General features: G+C 41.1%; 1 protein-coding gene across 1 annotated transcript; it reads left to right on the forward strand.

Annotated features, from left to right (window-relative positions):
- LOC119901605 lies at positions 1-26065 on the forward strand. Its single transcript, XM_038717184.1, has 7 exons — positions 1-398; positions 6835-8175; positions 10387-10601; positions 12166-12375; positions 15690-16252; positions 17380-17471; positions 20330-26065. The coding sequence occupies exons 1-7, from the start codon at positions 267-269 to the stop codon at positions 20420-20422; spliced, it is 2646 nt and encodes an 881-aa protein (XP_038573112.1). The 5' UTR covers positions 1-266; the 3' UTR covers positions 20423-26065.
- Positions 26066-26842: the final 777 nt, after the last annotated feature.

Raw genomic sequence — 26842 nt, forward strand, 5'->3', positions numbered from 1 at the left:
CCTGGAGGGCGGGAACGGCCGGATGCAGCACTCGCGTGCAGCGTGGGGGGGTTGAGAGAGCGAGAGAGAGAGAGAGAGAGTCTGCCAATACATATTTATCTCTTCTGCTCTAATTCACCGGCAACATAATAGACCAGGTCGATGTAACCTTCCTCTCTCTCTCTCTCTCTCTCTCTCCTCACTCTCTACCTCTCTCCACCACACACACACACACACACACACACACACACACACACACACACGCGCCGCTACCCGTCAGCTTGTATATGCGTCCCTCCTCGCGCCAGCGGGTAGCCGCCTGGCTGCTCGCGCTGCCGTTGGGTACAGGTGGAGAGGAATGCGCGCGCCGCGGCCGCCTGGAGATGATCTCGTTTTGGCTGCTGTGCTGGAAGCTGTTGGTAGGTAAATAAACGATGACACGCGTCAACAACGTCTTTATAATAAACAACAACACCTTTTCCTCCCCCACCCGGGGTTTATGGCCTCCTGCTCGTGCGGTGGAGATTTGGGGACGTGTTTTTTTTTGGGGCTGTCACCATGTAGCCTACGCGCGAGGCTTTGGCTTTGCTTGAGCTACCATCAAAGCCCCGTTTTTCTTGGCTTCTGTATATGCACGCTTATCCGTCACGATTTTGGTGCTTTGCCCGATTTTAGGATGCTGTTCTTATATAACACCAGTGGCTCGGCACTCCTCTGACAGAGTTTAATATTGTAGCAGAACATAATGAAACTGCACTGGATGATGAGGAAGAGAATAATAATGATAATACTTTATTGTGAAGTCTTGATTATTTTTCTTGTTGCAGCACAAGACAATAAATATATTTAATATAACTCCAGGAGACAATATTCAAGACCATTAAGGTACATTTGATCTGGGATTAAGCTCCATGTTGATTTTTCAGAGAAGACTCCAACCAAATTAAACCTTGTTAGGAGAGCTTTTGCTTTGTCCTATTGTTTTTATTTTTGTGCTTTATATGTTTTATTTTTAGCACTTTCCTGTTTTAAATCTGAAGCACCTTGGGATTTGTTTAAATATAAACTGTTACAAATACAATTTAGTATTATTATTATTGTATCTCTGCTTTGATGGTAAAAAATAAGAGAACATGACACAATAGAACAGACATGATTGAATAGAATAGAAAAATAATAGAACAAAATGAGTGCCTGCTTACTGATGAGGCAACATGCCCTCACTTATTCATCATCTTTTATAAAACACATGATGCCTAAAGCTGCTCTGTAATCCTCCCACCACAGAGAGAGAGAGAGAGAGAGAGAGAGCCAGTGGAAACTCAGACTAATAGAGGGAATAAATAACCTCTGTTATTTGTATAAAATGACTGTAATATTATCAGAATTATTATTATTAATAATTTAATTTAACTGTTTATATGTGACTTTCTGCTTTGGCGACATGTTTAAACTAAAACATCCTGCCAATACAGCCAATTGATTTGATTTCAGTCTGATGAGATGATGCTGATGATGACACACGTTTCAGGTGAAGTTAATTTATTTTACCGGCAATTTAGTTCCATGTAGAAAATCGTTTTGCATACATTTTAAATCTGAAGTTCAAAGGGAAGTAGACAGAGGTTAGAGGGATCCGCCTATAATCCAAAAGGTCGCTGGTTCAAATCCAGGCAGGCAGTGATAGGAAGCTGGATTAGAGCTGAGAGCTGCTGTGCAACTAATAACTCCAATCCTTAGCCAGATGTTGTGACACGTTGTGAGAACTGAACATTTGGCTATATTGAAAATAACGCTAAGCGTGCGCGCAGTGACATCTGTTGGCATGTATATATAGGTATTATTGGTGCAAAATTAGCACCAGCTGGTAAAATATGCAGATGGTTAGTAAATTTATCCATTGAGTGGCTGGTACACTTTGAGCACTCACTAGCAATTTGGCCGGTGGACAATAAAGATAATCCTGCGCAATGGTTATGAACGTGTGTCATTGATGCTGGGGCAATAATCTTTGTTTCCACATATTTTCTTTTAGCTTTTAGCTCACGCCAACAAGTAAAAGTAGGGCTGCACGATATTGGAAAAAAACAGACGTTTTCTTTTCTGCGATTTATATTGCGATATGAAAAAATGCAGGAATTTTCACAGGATGACTTCAGTTGCTTTTATTTGAAATGAACTAAGCATCCTAGAATTATTGGGTGATTTGGTAGGTCTGAAGGCTTTTTGAGCGCAAAAATCCTTTCTTGAGTATTAATGCCGTAAACATAATTTTAACTAAATGATAAAAGTAAATTAAAGAGCAGCTAGACACCAGCCCCCTGAGTGCTTGACAAAGTTTGCTTTTCTTTTTGCAACCAAATCCACAGTTTCGGTTGTTGACGACAGCTAAACAACATTGTTATTGCTGGGTCGCTGTGCATGCAGAGCATGTTTATCCAAGAACCATTAAATCGGATTAAATTATGTTCCATTGGACAGATTTCTCTTGTAGGATAGTCATGGAAAATGAGAACCGTGCAAGTTTTCCTTTTGTATACATCAGCAAAAAAGTTGAGGTGGTTGAGCTTATTTGACTTGCTTGACATTGCGTTCTTCTGCGATGTGACTATTGCGCATGGGCACATTGCGATGGCTAAAACGATATATTGTGCAGCCCTAAGTGAAAGCCAGTCCGATATTTACTCTTGTTCGGCCTCTTGCTCCGTCACTCTTTTTCTCTTCCTCCCGTCCTCCGACGTCTTTTTTTGGCCTCTTTGCAGCTTATGCCAGGATATCCATACTGAGAGGACCGAGCTAGCTTCTTCCAAAGATCTCACACTACACATTATATATTTTACTAAGAGTCTTGTTGGTGTCGTAAAGCGTTGCTCTGTTGTTGTGATAAATGTCCAGCCTGGGATTCCAATGTTACATAACCTTAAACTAAAACTGGACCTAACCTTAAACCAAGTCTTTACCCTAACCACGATTGATTTAAATTATGGGGACTTGCATTTTGTTCCCATAAGGAAGGCAAGTCCCCACAGACTTGACTGTAACTGTGTGTGTCTTGTGTAATTAGTATTACACAAGACTCTGCACTTTATTTTCGATACACAGAAAGGCAGGCACCTAATTAAGGCACACAATTACACATGGTCTAATTAATCATCAGAGGCAGGGGAATGTTCTGCAGTCATTTCAGGTAAATGCTTTCTGGTTAGCAAACACGGTCAGAGATTTTGGCACTTTTCGATTTTCCTATTTTAGTTGTTAACTTACATCAATATTACCGTCGTGCAAGACTCATTGCTGGATATAAAAATGTTACCACGATAAAAACATTTCATATCATTCAAAATCGATAATTATCAAGATATATGTCAAATCGTTATTTCTTTAAAGTTTAAAGGCTGATTTTTGCTCCTGAGTGAAAATTGAAGAAACCAGATGGTTAATTGTGTTGTGTAACGTTTCTTTATGGTCAGAATGTGACACTTGATGCCAAACAGTGGATCACTTCACAAGTCTGAGTTAGAACATTTAAAACTATTATCTTATTTCAACAAATATGATTAGTTAATCTTTTTTCAGGTCTCTCCCCCCAACAAAATAAATATTTTAATACAAAAATTAAGTGCTAATTTGTTCGAGATTAAAATGAATTAAAGCAAATATTTATTGACAATATATTATATTGATATATATTGAACATTTATTATATTGTATTTATATACATAAAATTATATTGTGATCATTGTTTTATTGCTACTGGATATATGATTAATTCTCTCCACGTTGTGACTTAACTGAGAGAGAAATGGCTTCAGCAGCTTGCTTTTCCTGCCTCTGCGTCTATACTTAGTGTTACCATATCAACACCTCCCGTATGTCCCCAGCGCATGCCTTGAACGACAGACCATAATAATCTGCAAGCCCACTCACAGCCAACGCATTGCCACCATGGTAACATCATGCAGGCTTGAGTTTAGCCCATGAAACAGTCATATACTTTAATCTCCTCCACTCTGAGTGCATGAGTGGGTTTTTATGCACGAGTGTAGAGATGTAATTTAAGCAAATAATTATCCAGTTCTGTTTTGAAGTTATTTTATATCATGACCTCTCCATCTCTTCCTCTCTGCTATCACTTGTGCTTCGTGTCATGAATTACCAACCCGCCTCTCTTTCCGCTCTTTCTCCACTGCACGCCTCCACGTGGTTTTTGGTCTTCCTTTATCCCTTCTCCATTCTGGGGCGCAGTCATCTTCCATTTCCTCCGTCTCACTTCTGCGCTCGGTGGTTTCATGCTCTTAATCAATTCCTCGTTACTGACATGATCGTCCCAGTGGATTTGTAGGCTTTGTCGAAGACATTTATTTTCAAAGATATGAAGATTGAGGGCACGGGCGGTGCGGTGGTGCAAGAAGGTCGTGGGTTCGAACCTCGGTTGTCCCGGCCTTTTCTGTGTGGAGTTTGCATGTTCTCCCCGTGTCTGCGTGGGTTCTTCCTCCCACCATCTAAAGACATGCGGACTAGGTTGATTTGGTGGCTCTAAATTGTCCTTAGGTGTGTGTGAGTGGTTGTTTGTCTATGTGTGGCCCTGTGATGGATTGGCGGCCTGTCCAGGGTGTACCCCGCCTTTCGCCCAATCCCAGCGGGGATTGGCTCCAGCCCCCTCGCGACCCCCGCAGGATAAGCGGTTGGCGATGGATGGATAAAGATTGAGGGCTGTGGCTCAGGAGGTAGAGCGGTTTGCCGACTAATAGGCGGTTCAATCCCCGGCTCCTCCTCCAACTTATTTAACTCTAACGTAAAGCAAAAGCAGTTTCCCAAATGTTCCTGTTGAATCACATCAATATGCAGCAGAGAGAAGCATGAAAAGATAAATTGTGTGAACATTTGCATAGTTTTGTTTGTTAAATTATTGCATGGAAGCCAGAAAAAGAAAAAAAAAGATGAAAACTCAAGAGGGATATAAATAAATACTCATGGGGAATCCAGCAGTAGTCAAAATCTTATTACGAGTCAATAAGTAAGACAAACTTTTGAGATGGAAGTAGCTTTTAGGTCACAATTACGAAATAATAAATACAAATTTTGAAACAGTATTCTAAAATTCAAATAATTCTAAAATTATCTTATAAATTTGACTTTAAAATTTTTAAATGTAGCAAAGAAAACTCCCACACACTGTCTAACTTGCAAAAAATATATATTAACAACGTTTTGGTACTTCATCAGGCAAAAACATTTTGAAGCTGACTTCAGATTTCAGTTCTTGAAACAGATGCAAACGAACACATATTTCATTAGATACTGCCTAATTTGCATATTTAAACATTTCAGAAAACCTTCAATACAGAAAAATATCTTATATTGTCTTAATGTAAGACAATATAATGAATGTGTTATAGGGATATCAGTTCAATTCAATCTATGGTCATTGCCATGAATGTAAAACAACAATATTGCCAAAGCTACAAATATATTACAAAAGAACAAATCATTTTATACAGTTCATTAATCAGTGTAAAAATAAATAAAATTAAAGCTGCAAGCAGCGTTGGGCGGGCCCTCGCACGTGTAGCGCATCGGGGTGTGAGGCTGCCGCGTTGCATATTCTGGAGCTCTGCCGGTGCGGCTGTGAATTTGCTATGCGCTTCGGACGCTGCATGAAGGTGCATGATGTCACTTCCTGTGTCCCCTTTGTGGAGCTACATAGCACTTGGCGCTATGAATATAAATGAATATTGGCATGTGGATGTCTTCGGGGTGGGACAGTTATCAAGCACAATTTTCAGATGTGAGCATGTACTCTGAAGTTACAACAACTTCCTGTGTCATGGCGAAGAGTTGATCTTTGACGCCACGCCACGGACACGCCCATCGACGAAAACTCACAGATAGCACAACTTTTCATCTTCAATGCCTTTAGAAGGCACAGCAGAAATTTGAAGTCGGTCGGACTAAATCCCTAGGAGGAGTTCGTTAAAGTACGAAGTGTGTAAATCATCCAAAAATGGCCGTAAAATTCAAAATGCCCGACTTCCTGTTGGGTTTAGGGCATCGCTCCAAGAGACTTTTTGGTACGTCTGGACATATAAAAATAAATAAAATTACTGCCTCATGACTTTGACTAGAGAACTCAAAATGATAATTAAACTTTTATCACAATTTCAATTTTAACTTCCAACGATTATAAAAAAAAAGAGTTATTGTGCTTCTTGCTGTTTTGCAATGACACTCTTTTGTCTTCTGTTATAAATCCAGCGCACCCTTTCCTTTACAGCACTTTCCTTCGCCTCTCTCTAAAAGTCCAAACTCTGTCTCACGCTGTGATGTTTAATTCAGCTTCAGCCAACATGATGATATAACTGCTACAACGTGCTAGTCACCATTATCAGTTTAAGCCTACAGCATTTTACTCTGCAGAAATTAGCCTAGCATCTAGCAGACTTTTCATCTAGCTTTACAATTTACAAATGATTATAGCTTATACTAAACCAGGTCTGTTAAGCCTTACTTTACCTGGGCCATGCTAGTAAAATATCCACTGTGTCCCCGTCTTCGACCATTTTACCAGATTTCATCTCCTGACAGAACGCCACGGTCGATTTTCAACTTTATGTAACGTAACGAGTTATGCCGCTGATGCTGTTTAAAATTATTCTAATAATGTAATAATATTTTGGATTTGGGGATAATTCATAATATATTGTTGTAATTAAGCGTCCAATTTTAAATGTTCAATAATTGCATGATGTTTCCTAAGTCATTCAGTAACCGTTAAATAATCTCAATTATGATTTTTGCCATGTTTGAGCAGCCCTGCTCGAAATTGTGTCCTAATTGAGTGTTTTGTGTCCACAGAGAGCCACAGCCGGGCTAAGGCGGACTACAGCTGAGCTAACAGACGACGATAGCTCGGGAAACAATAACCCCGTCAACAACTCCCCCACAACAGATCCAGTTACCATGGAGATCAGTTCATCGCCACCGCTAACAGATGCAGAAAGAGAAAACTCAGTTCTTTGCTGCCGCAGCCGGGACGCTGAGGAACTCCATTACCCAGGGGTCCACGGGGTGCAGCAGCCAATCAGGGATGAGCAGGAGGAAGAACCGGTTGCAGAGGCAGAAAATGGGAAAAAACACGAAGATGAGTGCGACTATCTTGTTTTTGAGATAGGAGAGCCGAAGGGAGGGGAGGAAGGAGGTGAAAGTGAACGAGGAAGAGAGGAGGGGGGAGAAGAGGGAAGAAGAGGAGAAACAGAAGGAGAGAACGAAGGGAGAGTAGAAACAGAGGCAGAAGAAGAAGAAGGAAGAGGAGAAACAGAAGGAGAGGATGAAGGGAGAGTAGAAACAGAGGCAGAAGAAGAAGGAGGAAGAGGAGAAACAGAAGGAGAGGACGAAGGGAGAGTAGAAACAGAGGCAGAAGAAGAAGGAGGAAGAGGAGAAACAGAAGGAGAAGATGAAGGCAGAGTAGAAATAAAGGGAGAAGAAGAAGATGGAAGAAGAGAAGAAACAGAAGGAGAGGATGAAGGGAGAGTAGAAACAGAGGCAGAAGAAGAAGAAGGAGGAAGAGGAAAAACAGACATTGGGGATTGGGGGAGAAGAGAAACAGAGGGAGAGGGTGAAGGTAGTGGAGAAACAGAGGGCGATGATGGAGGAAGAGGAGACACACAAGAAGAGGACGGATTGATGGGAGAGACAGAGCTCCTCTTCGTATCTGACAGTCCAGTGTGTCCCTCATCATCCTCATCATCAGAGCCCCTGATCGCCGCCTCAGACGCCTCAGAGCAGCCTGCAGCGGCCATGTTGCAAGACGCCTGGGGTCACGACCTCTGCAACAGAGACGACCTCAGTGACTGCCTTCAAGCCGAGCTGGCTATCGTGTACTCGGACAGCGACGCAGGGGAGGACCAATGGGCGTCCTTTGCGGCCTGTGATGTCAACGGCCAGGAAGAAGCAGGCGGAGGGAGTCACGATAGCGTCTGTGACGCAGAGAGCAAGGAAGAGGAGAGAGGAGGAGAAGATGAGGAGAGAGGGGAGGAAGAGGATGAGGCAGAAGTAAAGACTATTACGGAGGAGCAGATGGAGGAGCAGGAGGGGAGGAGGGACGATGATGAAGAGCAGATGAGGTCGAGACGAGATCTTTTCCTGCGGTCTCCTTCTGTCAGCTCCACAGCCAGCTCCACGGACCCCAACAGGAGGGTAAGACCTCCCCCTTTTGTTATGCAACATAGAGCTCAAACTCTGATTTCAAGAAGTACATATTCCATTTATCCTCCAAGGGTGCAGCACAATATATTGACTCAGTACTAGAGGTGTGACGAGATATCCTGCCACGAGATCTCCCAAGATTTTGCATCTTTGCAACATATCTTAACATTCTAACCCAAAATGAAGTGGTGTTTTGTTTTCAACACCGAGAAACATTTTTGCAGCAGAGTTTTTGCAAACTACCCTGATGGATCATGTGCAAATAGATTATAGGTTATATGTTTGTGCTTTGAGGAATTACTTTCCCGATCAGAGAGGCTGCTGTCAGTTCATCCTGAACAATCCTGTCGCAGTGTCGGGAGATTCAAATAATCAGTGATGTTATGCTGCTGCACCTGTTGTGCAAATGCTCACAGCGTCTTTCTTAACGGTGATATGCCATCACCGCCCGATCCGTGCACATAACTAGAACTAGAGACAGTAATATTTTAATATAACTAATTACTGTCAAATGATAGTAACTAGTAATCTATATACATTTTGGAAGTATCTTGCCCAACACTGCACATGTATAATTGATAATGTCGACTCCAGTGGCTAATGCAACACCAGCATACACTGTGATAATAATTAAATGAACCTGCTCTCTCACTGTGAGTCGCAGACAGTTTGTGACCGAGTTTTACAATATAAACATCTGAAAATTGAAGCACAAGGTTGATATGTTTGACTGTGAGCTTTATTTAGTCAGAGGTACTGAAGTTAAATGTGTGTGTGCATTTGTGGTGAGATTTCAACCTGACCGCAAGTGATAACCAGCGGAGGAATCACATAATGCACAACAGGGTATGGGGCTGTAGACTTTTAAAACAATATTATGAATTCTCATTAAATGTCAACGTTAGTCTCGTAATATTACTTTTTTCTGGACATGTCAGAGAACACAGATATGTGGGAGAGATTCTCAATGAGCAGAAAACCTCACCAAAAAATCACCAGAAGTGTTTTCTTTTCATATCATTCAGCATTGAAGATTTATTAAAAATAGTGTTAAAATCTTGTCTCGTCTCGTGAACGAAGTGTCTCGTCACTCACCTACTCAATACCGTTATTGCAATATCACGTTGCGCACCATCATATCGAAAATGTAAGCGAGTCAGAGGTGCGACAGAAAAGTAAGAAGATGAGTGTGGCTCAGGGAGACAATCAAACCACTGAAATTGAAAGGGAAGTGTTTCAGAAACACACCCCATCAACTTAGGTTTTTACCAAGCGTGAAGCTTGCGGTCAGCAAACGGATGCCGACGCGGAAGTGCGTTAAACCTGCATTCCATTGAACGGCCAGCAGGGGGCGACTCCTCTGGTGGCAAAAAGAAGTCCGGCTCAATTAGAAATAATGTTAAAAGATTTATTCCCTCAGTAAACACTTTCCTGATGAGTTTATGGTCTCAGTCGCTAGTTTCAAGTCTTCTTCAACACAACATGATGTTCATTTAGTAAATTATGGTCCCATTTAGAGGAAAATAGACCAGAATTGCTTCAGGGCGGGACTATCTTTGATTGACAAGTCATTACCATGGCGACCTGTCGAGAGGCGACTCGTACTCTCGGCACTGTGTAAATTTAACCAGTGCCGTTGAAAAAGCTCGTTAAGAGTCGGCTGTTCACTTTCTCTGGTGAGTAAGTTTAGTTTTAAGCCTGTTGTTCACTAGACAGAGTTATCAGCCCTGTTAAAATGACAATTAACGTGAATTACAGATGCACCTAGCTAAGCAAGCTAGCTAGCTCCGCACACGTCCGTTAGCTCCACCGTCTCGTCCAAATATGGTCACGTCCGGTGCCGCTGGTTGCAAAAACTCAACATGGCGGCGCCCTATCGGCCAAACTCGAGGCTTCAAAACGTCAGTCCACAAACCAACGGGTGACGTCACGATGACAGAAGAGTCGCCCCCTGCAGGCCGTTTGATAGAATGCAGGTTTAAAGGGACTTCCGCGTTCTCAGACCGGATGTTTCCCGCTCAAATGGTATCCACTACTCAGACCAAATTAATTCTCACATGTAGGGATGTCACAATACCAGAAATCTTTTATTAAAATGTTTGGTGGGTTCCTGCAAAAGTTCGTTTTGAGACTGAAAAAATCTCCCAGTCACCTACAGTACATCTTAAGTCATGTAACCCGTAACGTCATCCTTCTCGTCAGGTTCCTGTAGATTTCCATGTCCACCAGGAGACCCTCAGTGAAAATGTCTCCACTGAGCATGTGGACTTTCTGTTGGCCCGCCAGCAGTGGAGGAAGATGGAGGAAGAAGTCAAAGGTCAGCCAATTCCCAAACCAGGGCTCAGAGCCCAGGGGAGCTTCCAGGGCACCCACACTTCCCTGTACCCCCCCACTCGCAGCCCTCGGCTCAAACACAGGTAGGAAATAATGGAAGCTCTGACAGTTCTACTTTTCTTTTTATGCATTTAAGCATTTTTAAATTAAACAGCTTAGCATACAAATGTATACTGTGTAAGCTTTATTATTGACTCAAATAATTGGCTTAGCAATTGATTTTAATTGCAAAACGTTTGTTTTTATTAGCGAGCTGAAACTTAAGCAAAACTAGCAAACACTCTCTGGTTCCAGCTTCTTGAATGTGAGGATTTGCTGCTTTTCTTGGCCTTTGTGACAGTAAACAATATATATATTTTTTGGACTTTGGAAGATTGGTCAGACAAAACAAGACATTTGATGATGTCTGAAAGAATAGCTGCTCAATGGTATAATGAAAACTGCTGACAATTTGTGTAGTATTGCATGTCAGATGTGTGGTACATTTACGTCCACTTGTTATATGGACATTTAAAATGTGTGGAAAGGTCAGAATTTCAGAGAAAAGTCAAATTACTGCAAACCAACACATTCTCACTCACAACTCACATCACATATTGACGCTTGGTCAAGGCCCTTTGGTGTCGCATTTTGGACGTTTAGGGCTCCACGGTCAAGTTGGCAACGCTTAGCATTAATAAATATGCAATGTCCGGTTAGACTTTCAAAATAAAACGCTAGCGTTGCAAATCATCGGCATTTTGAAACGGCACGTTATTAAACTTGTGAAAAGTTGCAATTTGGTTGGGTTTAGGCAGAAAAAGTACTTGGTTAGGTTTAAAATAACAACGTACGTCAGTTAACATGTAAGTTAACTAATGTTATGCAACTCAGGTAAAAAATATTTAATGCTGACTTTTTGTTTCACACATGAACATGAACACTGGTCTCCTGGTTCTCAAAGTCTGCGTTCTGGCTCTCCATCCACCCCGACCTCCTCCTTACTTAGTCTTTTCTGTTAAATATCATATACCTACCTTTAACGTCAAAAACTGACGCTACAGGGCTTCCCCCACTGCGTTGAACCATGACGCTATAGAGATCCCCAGTGCGTCACAAACTGACGCAGATGGGTCTTGAGCATTCGTCCATATGTGACGATTTGAGGAGAACAGATTGTGAAAACAGGTTTGATACTTAGATGAGGTTGAAAAGCTGGGATATCAAAATAGGAAGATGCTTTAAGGACGTTACCATACCTGGAAGAATATGATTGGATGTTACGAGACAGTTGGTAACCATACAGCTGATGAACGCACCAGTACTTGTGAAGCATGAGCAAAGCAGTTGATGCCAATCAACCGTAGCTACACTCTTTCTTTATAAAGAAGAAATATCAGAGGTGTTGGGGATTTACATAACTGCCAACACTCTTGGTTTGCATCCAGATAGGGGCCCTTGTCACGTTTAAACCCCCTCTCTATCACCATAGTGGTGGATAAAAACCTAAAATCTACATGTAAATCAGAAGAGACAAATTGATCCATAAAAAAACACCTACATCTATAAAACTTGCACAATAAAATGGAAACACACACAACTCATGTGTCCTGTTTGCTTTTAGTTTCAGTCCACCTTAACCTTGTGTTTCCTCCTGTTCTCTCAAAGGGAGATCCATCCACCAGCGGCCAGGGAGCCCACACTGTCCTCCACCCTGTCCCCCACTTCAGAGGACTCAGGCCTGGATGACTCGTTGTACCGCAGCCCCCTGGAGGAGACAGAGACCGCAGTGGAGAGAGAGATCCGACTGACTCTGGAGAGAGAGGAAAGGCACCGCAGGGAGAGGGGGATAATTTCACAGGGCCTGACTATACCCAGGTAACCAAAAAAACTATTATTAAATCCTACAAAGCAGTGTAATGCAGTATTTTGGTGCAGTAAGAAGAGCATTATAGATTACAGAACATTGCCACATTTAATAATACAGTAGTTGCCAATTTGCACATCCAACAGACAGAACAATATTAGTTTAGTCCAATATTCACATTCCTTTGAGCTCTGTTTTTAAAAGAAGACATCTGGCTCTTTAGTGGCTAAATGTTCCACTATGTTCACCAGGTGGACACTGACTTTGTCTGTCAACGTTTTTTGCTGAGAACAGCTGTTTGTTGTGTCTGTAAACCAGCTTGAAAGTGGCTGGGAAAAAAAATCCACGAGCTAAAAGAGGCTAAAATGCCGCATATAGCTCAGGGGAACTGCAGAGTTACACTCAGGGCCCGATTTACTAACATCCCGAATAAAGATTACCATTTTGCCTGCGCATTCTGAAATATTGCACGTGCAATTTTTGTTCCTGTTATGGGTGATCAACTAAGAATTATTGCGTAGATGACAACAGGTGCAAACACAATGGAGGTGGCCGTATTTGAATGAGGGTTTTGAGTGTTTTAATGGTTTCCTCCCTGGAGAGTCGGGAGGGAAAGCAGCAACTGCGTAAAAACCTTGGTTTGTTTCAGATCAAATCGTATGTACCTGCCCATCCTGCCTGAGATTGCATTAAGTACTTGGGACAACAAACCTGGAGAACTGCTTTGGGAAACCCCAGCAGAAACAGCTACAGTATGCTGGAAGGACCCAGACGTGAGGAAATGCCAGATCGTGCTTCATCCAGTCAGAGGGAACAATCACCGACCGTCTGCACCGTGCCCTGTCGCTCCGCGATCTCCTGTTCCCGTACGCCCCATTCCCTCTCTGATACCTACAATGGGTTGTGTCGCTAGTACGACCGGCGCGCTGTGAACAGTTGGTGATCGTTCCCTCTGGCTGGATCGCCACGCAACTTTCTAAACTCTTCCATCTCACAGAGAAAAGAAGTCAGGTCGAAACAAAATTTGCTTTTTTGGCGTGAATGTTAAAACAACAGTTTTGCCAAAGCTGAAGGAAAATACAAAAAAACAAACATTTCAATTCATATAGTTCATCAAATAAATAAAATAATTGTATTTCAATACATTGTATATAGAATAATATTATCTAATATTGTTAATTTCTCTACGTCTTCTTTCATTACGGCTGTGTCTCCTTCTGGCAACGATAACAGCAGCCATCTCTGCACAACACTTGGCGGTTTGCACCTTCCTTTCAAGCGTATTAAATACAGAAGCTGATGCACTCACGTGAAATTGTTGTTAGATCACATTGCGTGTAGTAAATAAGTGTATTTGCATGTTACCCTTCCATTACATTTACATTTATCCATTTGGCAAACGCTTTTATCCGAAGCGACTTACATTTAAGGAACAGCAGACAAGCATCAACAGAGCATCAATACAGCTCTAGAGATCTACAACTGACTATACATTCTAATAAGAGCACTAATAAATACTAGTAAGAGCTAATAGCACATATCACTTCAATGGGGTAAATACCTACGGAAAGAAGTAAGAGTTAACAAAAAACTGCAATTAATGCAAGAGAATTGTAAGAGGATAGAAGAAGAAGTTAGTGCATGTTAAAGATTAGGAGTGTTACTTTACACAATAAAATTGATACGCCCCAAATTGGATATTCATTAAGGTAAAAGTAGTAAATGAACAGCAGGTGCCATCTTGCCCTTTTGAAAGACGTCATTCTGCGTGCACACCGTTAGTAGATCAGCTTACGTGCTAATTTGCTGGTGATATCAAGTTTGCACACGTTTTTACTCACGCAAACCTTTTTTAGTAAATCTGGGCCACAGTCATTTCCACTTATGGTGCCACTAAGTGCAGTTTAAAGACACATTGAACTAAAAATAAAAATATAGGATTGTACAGTATCAGAATTCAAAAAGCTGTATTACTGCAAATTGTTTCCTTGTACTGGGAACCAGATACACCAGACCATTCTCATTTGTGGACACACCTGTCTAGCGTTATGATTTTGACAGGTGACATAGTAATATGAGCGAGACAAGTCAGCGTAGGGAGGAGGTTGGGGTGGTTGGATCGGTCAAAATATAGGACCAATCTGTGCACCAATTCAATTTTATTTATGTAGTGCCAAATCTTAACAAAAGTTATCTCGTTGCACTTTTCATGGTACCTTTCCAAAAGTATTTCTTCTGATTACTCGATGAAGGGATGGAATTATCGGTAGAATACTAGCTGCATCCCTAGTTTTTAGTACACGGCCAGGGAGGCTATCAGGCCCTGCAGCTTTACTCATATTCCTCTGGAGGTGGAGCAGACTTTACAGGTCATCTGGTAATGTGCCAGTGAAGTTTTTGATGGCCTGCCACATATCAGGTGTGGTTGGTGTTGAATTCTCTCTCCAGTCTCTGCGAGGTCTCTGTTTCGCCTCCTTCATGCCAGCTTTCAATCTTGATCTGGCAGTGTTGTATGCTTCCTCGTCACCTGACCGAAGGCAGCTGTTTTGTCTCCATTCATCAGGCCTTCTAGTTGGGGAACAGGGATGGGGTAGTTACTCAAAAAAAGGTAATATAGTACACATTATTACTTTTAAAAGTAATGCCTTTCTTTACTAGATTACTCACTGCTGAAAGTAACTAGTTACATTACTTTTGGATTACTGCGTAACATAACCTGCGATGCACAATAACTGCCACATTACTGCGTTACAGACAAAAGTAATCTGATTACAGTAATGCTTTACTTTGTAACGCCCCCAACACTGTTGGGGAAGGCTTTTAATGTCTCAGTGATCACCACATCATCAACACATTTGCTGATGTATGATGTCCCTGATGATGTAAATTCCTCAATATTGATGGGTTCTTCTGGGTGGCGGCCTCTCTGAACATATGCCAGTCTGTGCACTCAAAATAGTCTGCTGCTGCCGCCTCATCTGTCCACACTGCGACTGATTTTACTGTTGGTTTGACCCTTATATTCAGCCGGGTGTAAGAAGGAGAAACAAAGAAATATGGTCTGGGAGGAATATTTTTGTAGACGTGGTCCAGAGTATTTGTTCCCCTGTTGTTTAAGTTTTAAACATTTCCACCAGGATTTGGTGCAGCAAAAATTCACCAGAATGCAGGAAATAAATAAAAATTTCATAAAATCTTGTCTCATCGTAGTATCTTCAGTACACAGACGTAGGGCCACTGACCAAGCAGCTGTATTTGATGAGTGAGTGAGATCTGAGCCCAAATGAAACTTGTTCATTGTTTTTTTTCTGTTGTTCTGTTTCAGACCGTCCACTCTGCAGACAGGACGATCTCCACCCAGACCTCCAGCTTGCCGCACCCCTACCTTGTCCATCTCCCCATCTCCTTCCTGCTCCTCTTCCCTTCCCCGGTCTCTCTACCATGAAATGACAGCCAATAATGTCATAATCCTGGAGCCCGACTGCTCCAGTTCCTCCTCCAGGAACCGCCTACTCTCCTCTGCCATCGGGGGCCTCTCCGATTGGCCAACAAGCCTGGATGCGGTGCCTTCTGCCAATGTCATCGTCGTGGAAACCTCCAATCTGATCATCCGCAGCGCGTCTGAGTTCTGCCTAAGCTCAGCGCCGGCGTCAATGGAAACGCAGGAGAGCACTTTCTCGTCCAATCCGTTTTTTAAGCTGCGCTCCCTCAGCAGCCAGTCACTGGTGGAGCAAGAGATCCGCATGGTGAGGCAGAGGGAGGAGGAGTGGAGGAGGCAGAGGGATGAGATGTGGAGGAAGAGGAGGGAGGAGGAGTGGAGGAGAGGGAGAGAGAGGTATGATACTGTGCTGGTGTCTCCGGGCCTGAACGATAACATCAGTTACAACGGTACGTAGAGTCGTGCCCACTTTGAAACATTTGTGGGGAAGGGAACACCGTAGAAACATTTCTGTCGTGTTGGAGTTCAGCTCAAATGATTTCAGAGTGTTGGGGAAGGATAGGATGAAGCGTTGGAGGGGAGGGATTAAGGATCACCCAGTGACTGCAAATGGGGTAGCAGGAACACAGAAGACAACAGAGGCAAAGTGTTCTGGGCCGGTTTTTATCAAGCTTCTCAAAGTGCCATTTTAAAATTAAGTATTGAGAATTCATGTAATTTATTCGTAATTTCAAACTTTAGTATAAAAGCAAGTTATCAAATTTCTTAAAGCTAAGAATCACTCTTACTCTCCCAGTTATTTATGACAGCTCCAGAGGTCTCTCGGGTGGTTAAGCCAGCAGGTGCTTGTGATGGAGACGTGCAGAATATTTCAGGAGAGCAAGAATGTTTCTGAATTATTGAGTGTGCACTTAATTAGACGGAGTCGGAGAGCGCAGGCATAATCTTTGTCAGCGAGTTGGTGAGGGACGTCATCTCACCACTGACTTTGCGCAGCACCACGTTTTCAGCTAAACTGAAAGTTGCGATGACGCTTTGTTAATTTGCCACAGGACAAACGCAGCGATGCTGATGATTTTGGCCCGTTCACAACCATCAATAAGCCGAATTGTCATGGAAACAATTATGAGACTTAAAGCTCCACACATTGTCACGCATTTCATCGACTTCCCAACACCTCCCGTAATCTGACAGAAGCAAACACAGTTCACGCAAATAGCCGGCTTCACAGGAGCAGTAGGTGCAATTGATGGAACTCGTATAAAGATCAGCTTTTTATATTTTATTTCCAACGTGTACGCAGCCTATGTACATAATGTATTCTCTTAAAAATTCTTAGTTGTCAAATGAAATAAAAAAACAGAAGCCAGGTCGAGAGGGGAGGGATGAAGGGGTACGATCAGTTAGTGTCAGTTATAATTAAAAAGGTTTGCATATGGTTGTGTGTTTTCACTATTCACAATCAATCAACCATTTTTGGGCAGAACACTTTACATTATTGGCCACAGTTTGTAGGATGAAAAATACATTTATGATAATCTTATTAAATGTGTGATTGAATTCTCTTTTATTTCAGTGCCAGAGGTTCCAGACAGATGTGTCTCCTCTCCTTCGTCCCCCTCCAGGACCCGCAAAATGGAACGATCCAGTTTGTCTTGTGACCACAAGGTTGGCTGACACACAAACTATCTATCTATCTATCTATCTATGGAAGTAAATAAAAAGCCTGAAAACTATATCTAGATCCACAATTCGTAAACAAAATACATCACCTTGGCTAAAACACTTGTTTAGAGGTGAAACATGTCTCAAACACAGACATCATAAAGTAAAGCGCATTACCCTGCAGGTCTTAGGGTTTGTTTGAAGTTCACTCCCACATGTAGCTTTTTACCTCTTCATTGAGTCACTCTCACACTCTCACACTCTCTGATTGAAACATTCATGCAGTGTCTTTTCATGCACTTAAGTAACAAAGTTACTGAGAGAGACCAGATTACTCAGGTAACCATGTTTACATGCACTCTAATAACCTGGATACTGTAAATCCATCTATACATGCAGCAGGTCGGTACTTTCTTATTGAACTGTATTAGTATTAGACCACAGGTTCTCACTCCCAAGTCAACACATATGGACACATGGTCAAGACCCGTAGGCGTCAGTTTGTAACCCACTAGGGAGACCGTTAGCATCATAGTTCAGCGCACTTGGGAAGCCCTAAAGTGTGATTTTTGAACGCTAAAGGTAGGTGTAGGATATCTAAGAGTAAAGTCAGAGTTTAAAAGGTGGTTGGGGTTGATGGATGGGCCGGAAACCGGACTTTTACCCAGGAGACCAGTATTTGTTCCCTTTGTGAAACAAAAAGTCCACATTGAAAGTTTTTATTTAGGGTACTTACTTAACTTACGTAAGTTAAGTCATGTAAGTGATGTTATTTTAAGCCAAACCATGATCTTTCTCTAAACCTAACCAAATAAAAGTCGTTAATAGCTAATAATTGTTAATAGCTTCACCGTGGAGCCGGTCTAGGACAGACAGACAGGGTAGCTCTGACTGAATTTAACAAAATGTTAAATGTTTAGTGGTGGAAACGTATTTGCACATCTGAAGGCAAATTTGTGGTAGTTTCAGTTTCAGTTGGAGTTTAAATACAAAGATTAGAAATTGCTCCGTTCATCCACACGCTCTACTGTTACTTTCCCGATCTGCAGTCTCTTGTCATGCACATTCATATTTGTAAAAAGCCAGTAAGAGTTCTGAATCTACCTCTATCTCACTAGCCGTGTTTCCATCTAATTGTCAAGCAAATTTGAAGCGAACTTTTAAAATGTCGCAAAAAAGAATAATGCTAATTAGGCGCGTTTCCAAGAACTGGTTTGGAGCGAATAAACCAGGCTAACCAAAGCGTAGTAACGTCAGAAGTTGATGTTACACATGGCTGTAAGAAACAATAAACAGGTTGCAAACCAGAAAACACAACCAATCAAATGGACCTGAGGATCTGAGAAAAAGAGTTCTTCAGGAATGTGTTTGAATTGGGCAGGTTGTAAATGTTAAACGTCAGAACTTATTTGGCAAGTTTCCATCTCCCATTTAGTGCATTAACTCCGCAAAAGCCACCTCATGTGAGCATAAAAGCCTTTTTGCAAATCTGTCATTTCCAGCAACCTTTTCTAATGCGAAAGTCTAAAATGTGCATAAAAATATGTTGATGGAAACGCGAACGCTAATCCGCTAACCCAATTATGGAAAGTGGGTTTCTCGTTACATTTAAGAAATCCGCTTACTGGAGAAGGAAAAATGTAACCCGTTACTTAAGGGCACGTAAACACATTGATAGTAGTCATGTTTAATAAAAGTCAAGCCCGTTTTATTCATAAAACCCAATATAAAACCTTCAAAGTTTGCCTACAAGAAGCTTCTTCATCAGGGAACTAACAAGTCTGCTGAACAACCTTAAAGCTGCATTCACTGATATTTGAATACAGTGACAAGGTGATTGTTGTGACTATCGCAATCATAAACTTCAACTAAACTTCAACCAAACGGCGTAAGTCAGTATTACGCGTCGAGTTTAATAATAATAATAAATTTTATTTATAATGCACTTTACATTTCAGGGAAATCTCAAAGTGCTACAACAACAAGGGGTTAAAAACAGTTCCAGAAAATAACAATCGCAATAAAACACCGTAAAAAAAAAAAAAAAAAAAGAGTTGCCCGGAGAGAACCAACGACGGTAAAACAACCGTGTTGCTCCGCCGTCCGCACTCGTTTATTTTTTACACCTTTTACAGCTTCCTTCAAACCTTCAAAATAAGAGTTCCAATGCGGAAGCTGCACCAAAATACAAAATAAACACAAGAATGAAAGAGTAACAAATGTTATAAAATAAAGAAACTTACAGTGATATTAGTTGTTATGGTGAATGTGTTCAATGGCAAAACGCTCCTTTGTTTACATAGAAATACTGACTTTTTTACAGCTGTAATCACATGTACAGGAAACCAATGAGGAAACATCTAACTTTCTAATTTTATTCTATTCCCTTACAGTAATATTCACTTAAACATTGAATGTCCTTCCTGATATTAGCAATATTACGACTTCTGGACTGTTTTCTGCAGGTTACACTGCTGCTACTCTATGTTGGATTGCTTCACCTATCAGTGCATAGCATGAAAATCATATTCAAATTTTTCTGTTTTTTTCCGTTTTGCATTTTCCATGTTGGGTAATTAATCTCTCCCTGTACTCATCCATTCATTTGTTTCCTTTTATTAATTGTGAACTTTATGATTTGTCAATCAGTTGAATTGATTTTTAATCCATTAGTTCACAATTGTGCAAAAAAGTATTTTTTCATCTATCCGTCACTCTTGCATCCATCTGTCTAATGCTTCCTATACATCCCCTCCTCTGATCATTTCTCCTTTGCCCCATCCGTCCATCATCCATCCAACCATGAAACTGTCCATCCATCTTGGCTCCAGTGGTTTAGCTGAATCTCCCCCTCCCTCCAGTTCCCCCCTTCCCTCTCTTCAGTGCCACGACGACAGAACACCATGGCGCAGCGATGGGAGGCCTCCCTATTAGCCAATCAGAAGAAGGAGTGAGCACCGACAGCACTCAACTGTCAGCCATTTAAAAAAAGCCAAAATGAAATGTAACGCCTATGTTTCTTCTTCCTTCTGTCCAGAAAACTCACACAGTCCTGTCTGTCCGAAGCCGTTGTCTATTGCCATGTTTGTCTAAACTGTGGGTTAGAACCAGTTCTGAACTGTTTTCTGTGGGACGCCAAGTGAGAAAAGGACTGTTTTGTTTCAGTAAGCTTGGTTTCAGAGATAAAGGGGGCTTTCACACCTTCCGTTTTCAGTTTGATTTGAACAAAAATTACAGGCGTGAAACCTCCCCCAGACCACGGTCCGCACCAAACAGACAAAATTTGTTCAGATGAAAAGACTCCAGATCAAACTGAACCGTGGTTCGGTTCGTTTCTACACTGTCAGACCATTTACAGGAAGTTCTGGTGGTTTCTGTCCAAACCGGAAACAAACAAATGCACAGAGAAATACATTGAAATAATGACACAATTATAAATCGCCCGTGAAAGCTAAACTTTTGTAAGACTATGAAAGGAAATTGACACTCATCTCTTTGGTCTCTCCCCAAACGTACGTGACAGGGCTCGAATATTTGCTTGCAATCTTCTCCTTCCCCCCTGCCAGTGATGATATAATGTTCACACAAAAAGGACAATCATTTGGCGAATTTGAACTATAAAATGGCAACAATCTGCATCTCTTCATTCATCCTTGTCAAAGCTGAACTGACAACACGCTGACGTCAGACGCACGTCCGTTTACAAACCGATCAAAGTATAGCGAGACCCAGCCCACATAGATGATGACGACAGGACGCGAGTATGTCACGCAGCGTTTTGTAGTGCGCTCGCGTAATTGCAATTTGAAACCAAACTAACCAAATGTGTTAAAACATGAACTTTGGTTCGGACCTTGGTGCAGACTTTCAGGTGAAGGGGCCCTAAGATAGTTTGGGTTTTCATGATTACTGCTTTCAAAGTCAAACTGCTCTTTTGCACAATGTCTGAAACAGTGTAAACATGTTGACATGTCAAAAATGACATTTTATAATAACTTTTGTTGACTTCCAAGGCACATGAGGTGCATCACAATAATAACTGAGTGTAAAATTGCAATCATAATAATACCACAGTTTGTGGCTCATATTATAGTAACCTTTGGAAGCACTTGGCAAAATCTGCAATATTGTCCTTTTAATATTTACACCACTTTAATTTCTAGATGTTATTATGGTACTAGTAGCCTATAACTGTTCAATGATATTTATTGATTTTGTTTTTAATGACTGACTGTAATGCAGTGATTTTCAGACTTTTTTCTGGGCAGTGAAATAATTTAAGATGTGAATTTTGTCTCTATATATTTTAAAGTAACTAACAGCATTACGTTGATTATTTTAAAATACTGCAGCTACAGAGATTTGAGAAGGTTTATGCAAAATAATTTAGCATGTTGTGTTCAATTCATGTATCTTAAAAGTGCCAACCCAGACTTTGAAAATCACCGCCTTAGTGGAACGTTATAATGAGCCACTGATCAAAAGAGTTTGGATGTCCCAGGTTTCCGTGTCAGCCATGTTGGCTAAACAGTGCTAGCTGCTAACTGAAAACCATTTGGGTCACAGCTGCACAGACAAAAGCCTTTGCTTCTTATTTGGAGGAGGTCAGTTGTAACCCAGATAAGAGTTCTGGATCGGGGGGCAGTTTAGTGTATGTCATGTAAACAAAGTGGAAAGAGCAAATTTATTGTAGCCTCAAAGATTTTTGTTGTTATTATTTAGATTTTCTGAGGCTATTGCATAAAATAAATAAATCTTATTTTTAAAATATGTCGCTTTGGTAGCGATCTAAGGCTTTTTCTGTCCAAAATGACGGGTCTTACACCTGCATTACCGCTCAGTTTAGTAGACTTATCCTAAGATATGACATACTGGCCTAATGCCCACATACTGGACTGGGAGAAGAAGTCCTGTCCCCTGCTGTCAGGCACGACGCTGTCATTGGCCCATTCTCTGCCGGGTAGTAAAACATAACGTGAAGACAGGCTGAGTGAGCGAGCAGGAGGCTTTCCTTCATATAAATCTCTCCGTCTTAATAGTCTATCCCAGTGGGCCAAAACTGGCACCTTGAAAAATAAGTTTTTGGATGTGGACCAATCGCTGGGATGCACACGCACCAGCACATGCTTTATCGTGAGCATGTGAAACAGTCTCTTTGTAATCAATTTGTTGAAGAGGGAGAGTAAATATTTTGCACAATGTGGGGATCAAACACACAACCCTCCTACCAAGAGGCCTGTGCACTACTGACTGAGCTAAACGGGCACTCTAACATCTTTTGTTCGTTTGTTGTTCTCGTCTGCTCTAAAATACTTTTTATACGGAACTCATCTTTCAGTTTCCCACTGAGTGGGTGCAAATTCACTTGAGGCAGCGCGAACTGAGGAGGAGACTTTTGTGCAAGTAAAAATGTCACCACTGAACCTAGCTAGCTCACAGCTAACGTCTTTACCATAGACTTCATATAAAGATGGACGACACACAGTTGCTGCCATCACATACACCTGGCCGACTCAGTCATGAGCAGGGCTCAGCTAATAATACCAAACTTGAAATATGAACACTTGAATAAACATCACACATGCAGCCATGGTTTAATCTTCCCTCCTCTGTTGTGTCTTTGTTTGGGGAAGTAACCTCTTGAAATGTACATGTGGCATCTTTTCACTTCAGTTATAAATTAATCAGTTTTAAACTCCTGGACTTTAATAGCTCCTGTGTTTCATGTTAAAAACTCTCTGCACATTCAGAATCTCTCCCACATATCTGTGTTCTCTGAGATGTGCAGAAAAAAGTTTAATTACTTAATGAGAATTCACAATATTTTCTACCTGCCCTAAACTCTGCTGTGCATTAAGTTATTGCTCCGCTGGTAGTATCCCCTTCAAACATTTATGATCAGTTAGAAATCTCACCACAAATCCACACACTGAAGTGCAGCTCACAGTTACAAACCGAGCGAGGCTGCACATCAGTTTTTAGATGGTTATATTGCAAAACTCTACCAGCTACGCCACCACTCGCTCACAAATGGTCTGGACTCACGGCGAGAGCGTGTGTTCCCTTGATTACTATCTCGTCTCACCCCTATTTATGAATCATAGCCAGCCATCAGAGGCGTGCAAGAAGTTCTGGCTTCACTTTGGGTCGCTGTCATGTCGTCCATAAAGATGGGCGACATGACATATCTTAACAGACTGTAAAAACACTCCAGCTGTCAAATTTATGTGAATTACTCAAAGCGAACATTCAATTGTTTTAGCATTAGACGCGTTAGCATGGTGCATATGGTCCAGACAATTTTTTTTGTTTTTTTATTGATACAACCTGGCCAAACTCTGTCAATCTGTGGCTCTGCTGTTTCAGCAAAATAACTTGAGCACTTCTGAACAAATCAGATATTTTAATCCTAAAGTCTAGTGAAGATTTTTACATATTTTTATGTCCTGTCCTGATTCCTAAAAAGAGATTTATGGTATCGTATTTTTGCTGCATATATTTATGAATGAGCAATGCTTATAAATCCTTACAGCCTTTATTTCTAAGAGGTTTATAATATATTGTGTCAGAATGACTATTTCAAACTGTTTTTTAGAAGAAGAGTTCGTGCATGTGTGTATGAGTGTATGTTTTATAGCCCATCCTCCATGAATCAGCTGGTCGGAGCTTACCTTACTTTAAGTTGGGCTTCTACTGCTCCAGAGCTCGCTCACTCACTGGTTTCCATTAAACTCAGTTTGACTGTGTGTGGAATAAAGGTGCATTCAAGTAAACTCAGAAATGGGATGATTTTTAACTGCCAAGGTGAAATAACACCAGGTGAATGGGATGCTAACAGCTGCAGTTTCAGTTTAGCATCACATTATTTTGATTGTGCTATAAGCTGTAGTGTGTTTAAACTACTATGTTACAGTATAAAATATACTACAAAGGATCTACAACTACATTTGAGCTGTGAGTCATTGTGAAACCCGAAGCTGTGCCATTTAATGTGGTCTATATTTTCTGCCCTATATGTTGAGAGGTTAGGTTTGAATTTTTTCCTAGTCTATCTTACGCTGCATTTCATAAGTACTTCAAAGAAGTTGTTGGTCGCTATTTTCCTCCTCTTCTCGCTGGCTGTAAAACCAACCCTCTTCAGCAGTGTGAGTTAGCCAAATCACATAGCTGTCTTTGCCCAGACACGGGTGTGTAAGGAAGTTAAATTTGCATCTTCCATCTTGATTTTGTGTGAAAAAACCTTCAGAGTTGTGTTGTTGCTTCTGAAATGTTGCTGTGTCTTTTAAATTATGTTGCAACATCGAGGCCGAGGCATGAGTTTGTCATTGTTTCTCAAACAACCTAGCGCACATCTTATTTAGTGAAATATCTGACTCATAAAACAAAAGTTTTTAGATAGAAGCGAATGTCAGGAACAGGAAAGAGTCCTCTATTAGCTCATATCGTGTACACAGCAAAGAGAAGCTCGGTCGCTGCTGGAGGTTGGACCTCTGCCGACCAGATGCATGAAAAAAACCCAAAATAAAACAAAGAAAGAATCTACGGTTGTGTCTCAGACTTGTGTATACCGATCCTGTGCATAATCTATGCTACTACAAACTACATGCAAGTAGGGATGATCGCTTTCGTTGTAGATTAATCTGTTGATTAGTTGTTTAAACTATTAAATGCTCTCAAATGTTATAAAAAGTCTTATTTTGTCCACAACCCAAAGATATTCAGATAACTGTCGTAGACGAGGAAAGAAATGAGAAAATATTCACATCAGAGAATTTGTCTTAAAAAATGACTCAAATCGATTATCGAAATAGTTGCAGACTAAGTTTATAGTAATTTATTAATTGATTAATCGTCGCAGCTCTAATGCGAAGTGAATCTCATTCTAGATTCTAACTATGGTCGCCTCACATTTGCACAGAATGTATTTTGTCCCCCGGCTCTTCTGTTGTGGCCACACGAGGAAAGGATCCCTTCAGGGCGAGAGACGAGGAACGATCACAGCGAGCAACAACCGCTTCGATGTACATTTGGCATGCGACTGTTGTAGACTGGAAAAGATACTAACATATCCTTTAAAAACAAAACTCTTGGAGCTGTGATGTCTGATGAGATTCTGATTCTGATGAGATGTATTGAATACACAATAAAAACTGCTCCTGTACGTCAAAAGCAGGGAACGTTCAGCATGTCATTATGTTAGTGTGTTAGATATACTGTGAGATAGCACATTTTACCGTTTGCCCTCTGATTTCATTGCATTCGGGGGTCTTGGATCCACATCCATACCTGGTTTTGTTCCTGTTTCAAGATACTTTATTATTCCACAACAACATAACACTACTTTTAGTTTTTAGAAGACAGTGGAAATGCATTTAGCCATAACGTTATTTAACATTTATGATCTTCTCTTGTCAGGTGTGACACTGGGGGACACCTCACACTGCTTCCTAGAATATTCTGTATGCACTCATATAAACGGCTTTTCCTCACTAGCGTCATTTATTCTGGTTCTGTTTATTTCTTAGTTTACTTGCCTTGAGTTTCAGTCATTTATTATTGCCAAACGAAAAGGTTCAATAAAGCGTGTGACTCCTCAAACCTCCTGTGTGTCTTTACGGCCTGTTTTATTTGTCAGCAACCATCAGACACAAACATGTTGTCAATCTGTCATTACTCATAATTTCAGTTTGCGGCGATAACATCCTGAATGGAATAAGTTTTCCACAAGCGATCACGTAAATATCAGATTCTTTTATTTGCTTAAATGAATGTCCAGGATCTCTGTAAGAATAGCGAATGTGTTTTAGGCATGAGGTCAGAGGTTCTGGTAATAAATAATAATATATCAATTAGATTATTTAGATAGATAATCTACAGCAATGCATCATGGTCTATAAGGTCATCAAGTGTTTGTGGCGTCGCTGCCATGTGAGAACCACGCAACAGCACTGTTTCCAGCTGATCTACGTTTGTTTTTTATATTTTATTTAGTTTAAGAAGTAGGATAATTTTCTCAAACCTTAAAAGAAACACTTCATCCTCCAGTTCATCAGAAACATTCAAATTCAAAAGCAGCACATTTGGAGATACATGGTTTTCACTGGACAGGAAAGCTATGAACGATTGTAATCTTAAAAAGTAACTAGTGATTAAAGCGGTCAGATGAATGTAGTGCAGGAAAAAGTACAATATCTCCCTCTGAGACGTGGTGGATTCGAAGAAAAGTGGCATAAAATGAAAATACCTCAAATTTGTCCTTCACCACTTTGAACAAGCTTAATCTTTAACAGAGGACGAGTTCAGCCTGAAACTTTTCTCTTTGAGTCTTCAGTGAAAAGAAAATGCCACCTGTTCTCAAGGGAGCTTAGCGGGTA

This window comes from Micropterus salmoides, unplaced genomic scaffold (genome assembly GCF_014851395.1).
Source record: "Micropterus salmoides isolate LMB-PRFRI ecotype aquatic unplaced genomic scaffold, ASM1485139v1 Ms_hic_scaffold_14, whole genome shotgun sequence".
Lineage (NCBI taxonomy): Eukaryota > Metazoa > Chordata > Actinopteri > Centrarchiformes > Centrarchidae > Micropterus > Micropterus salmoides.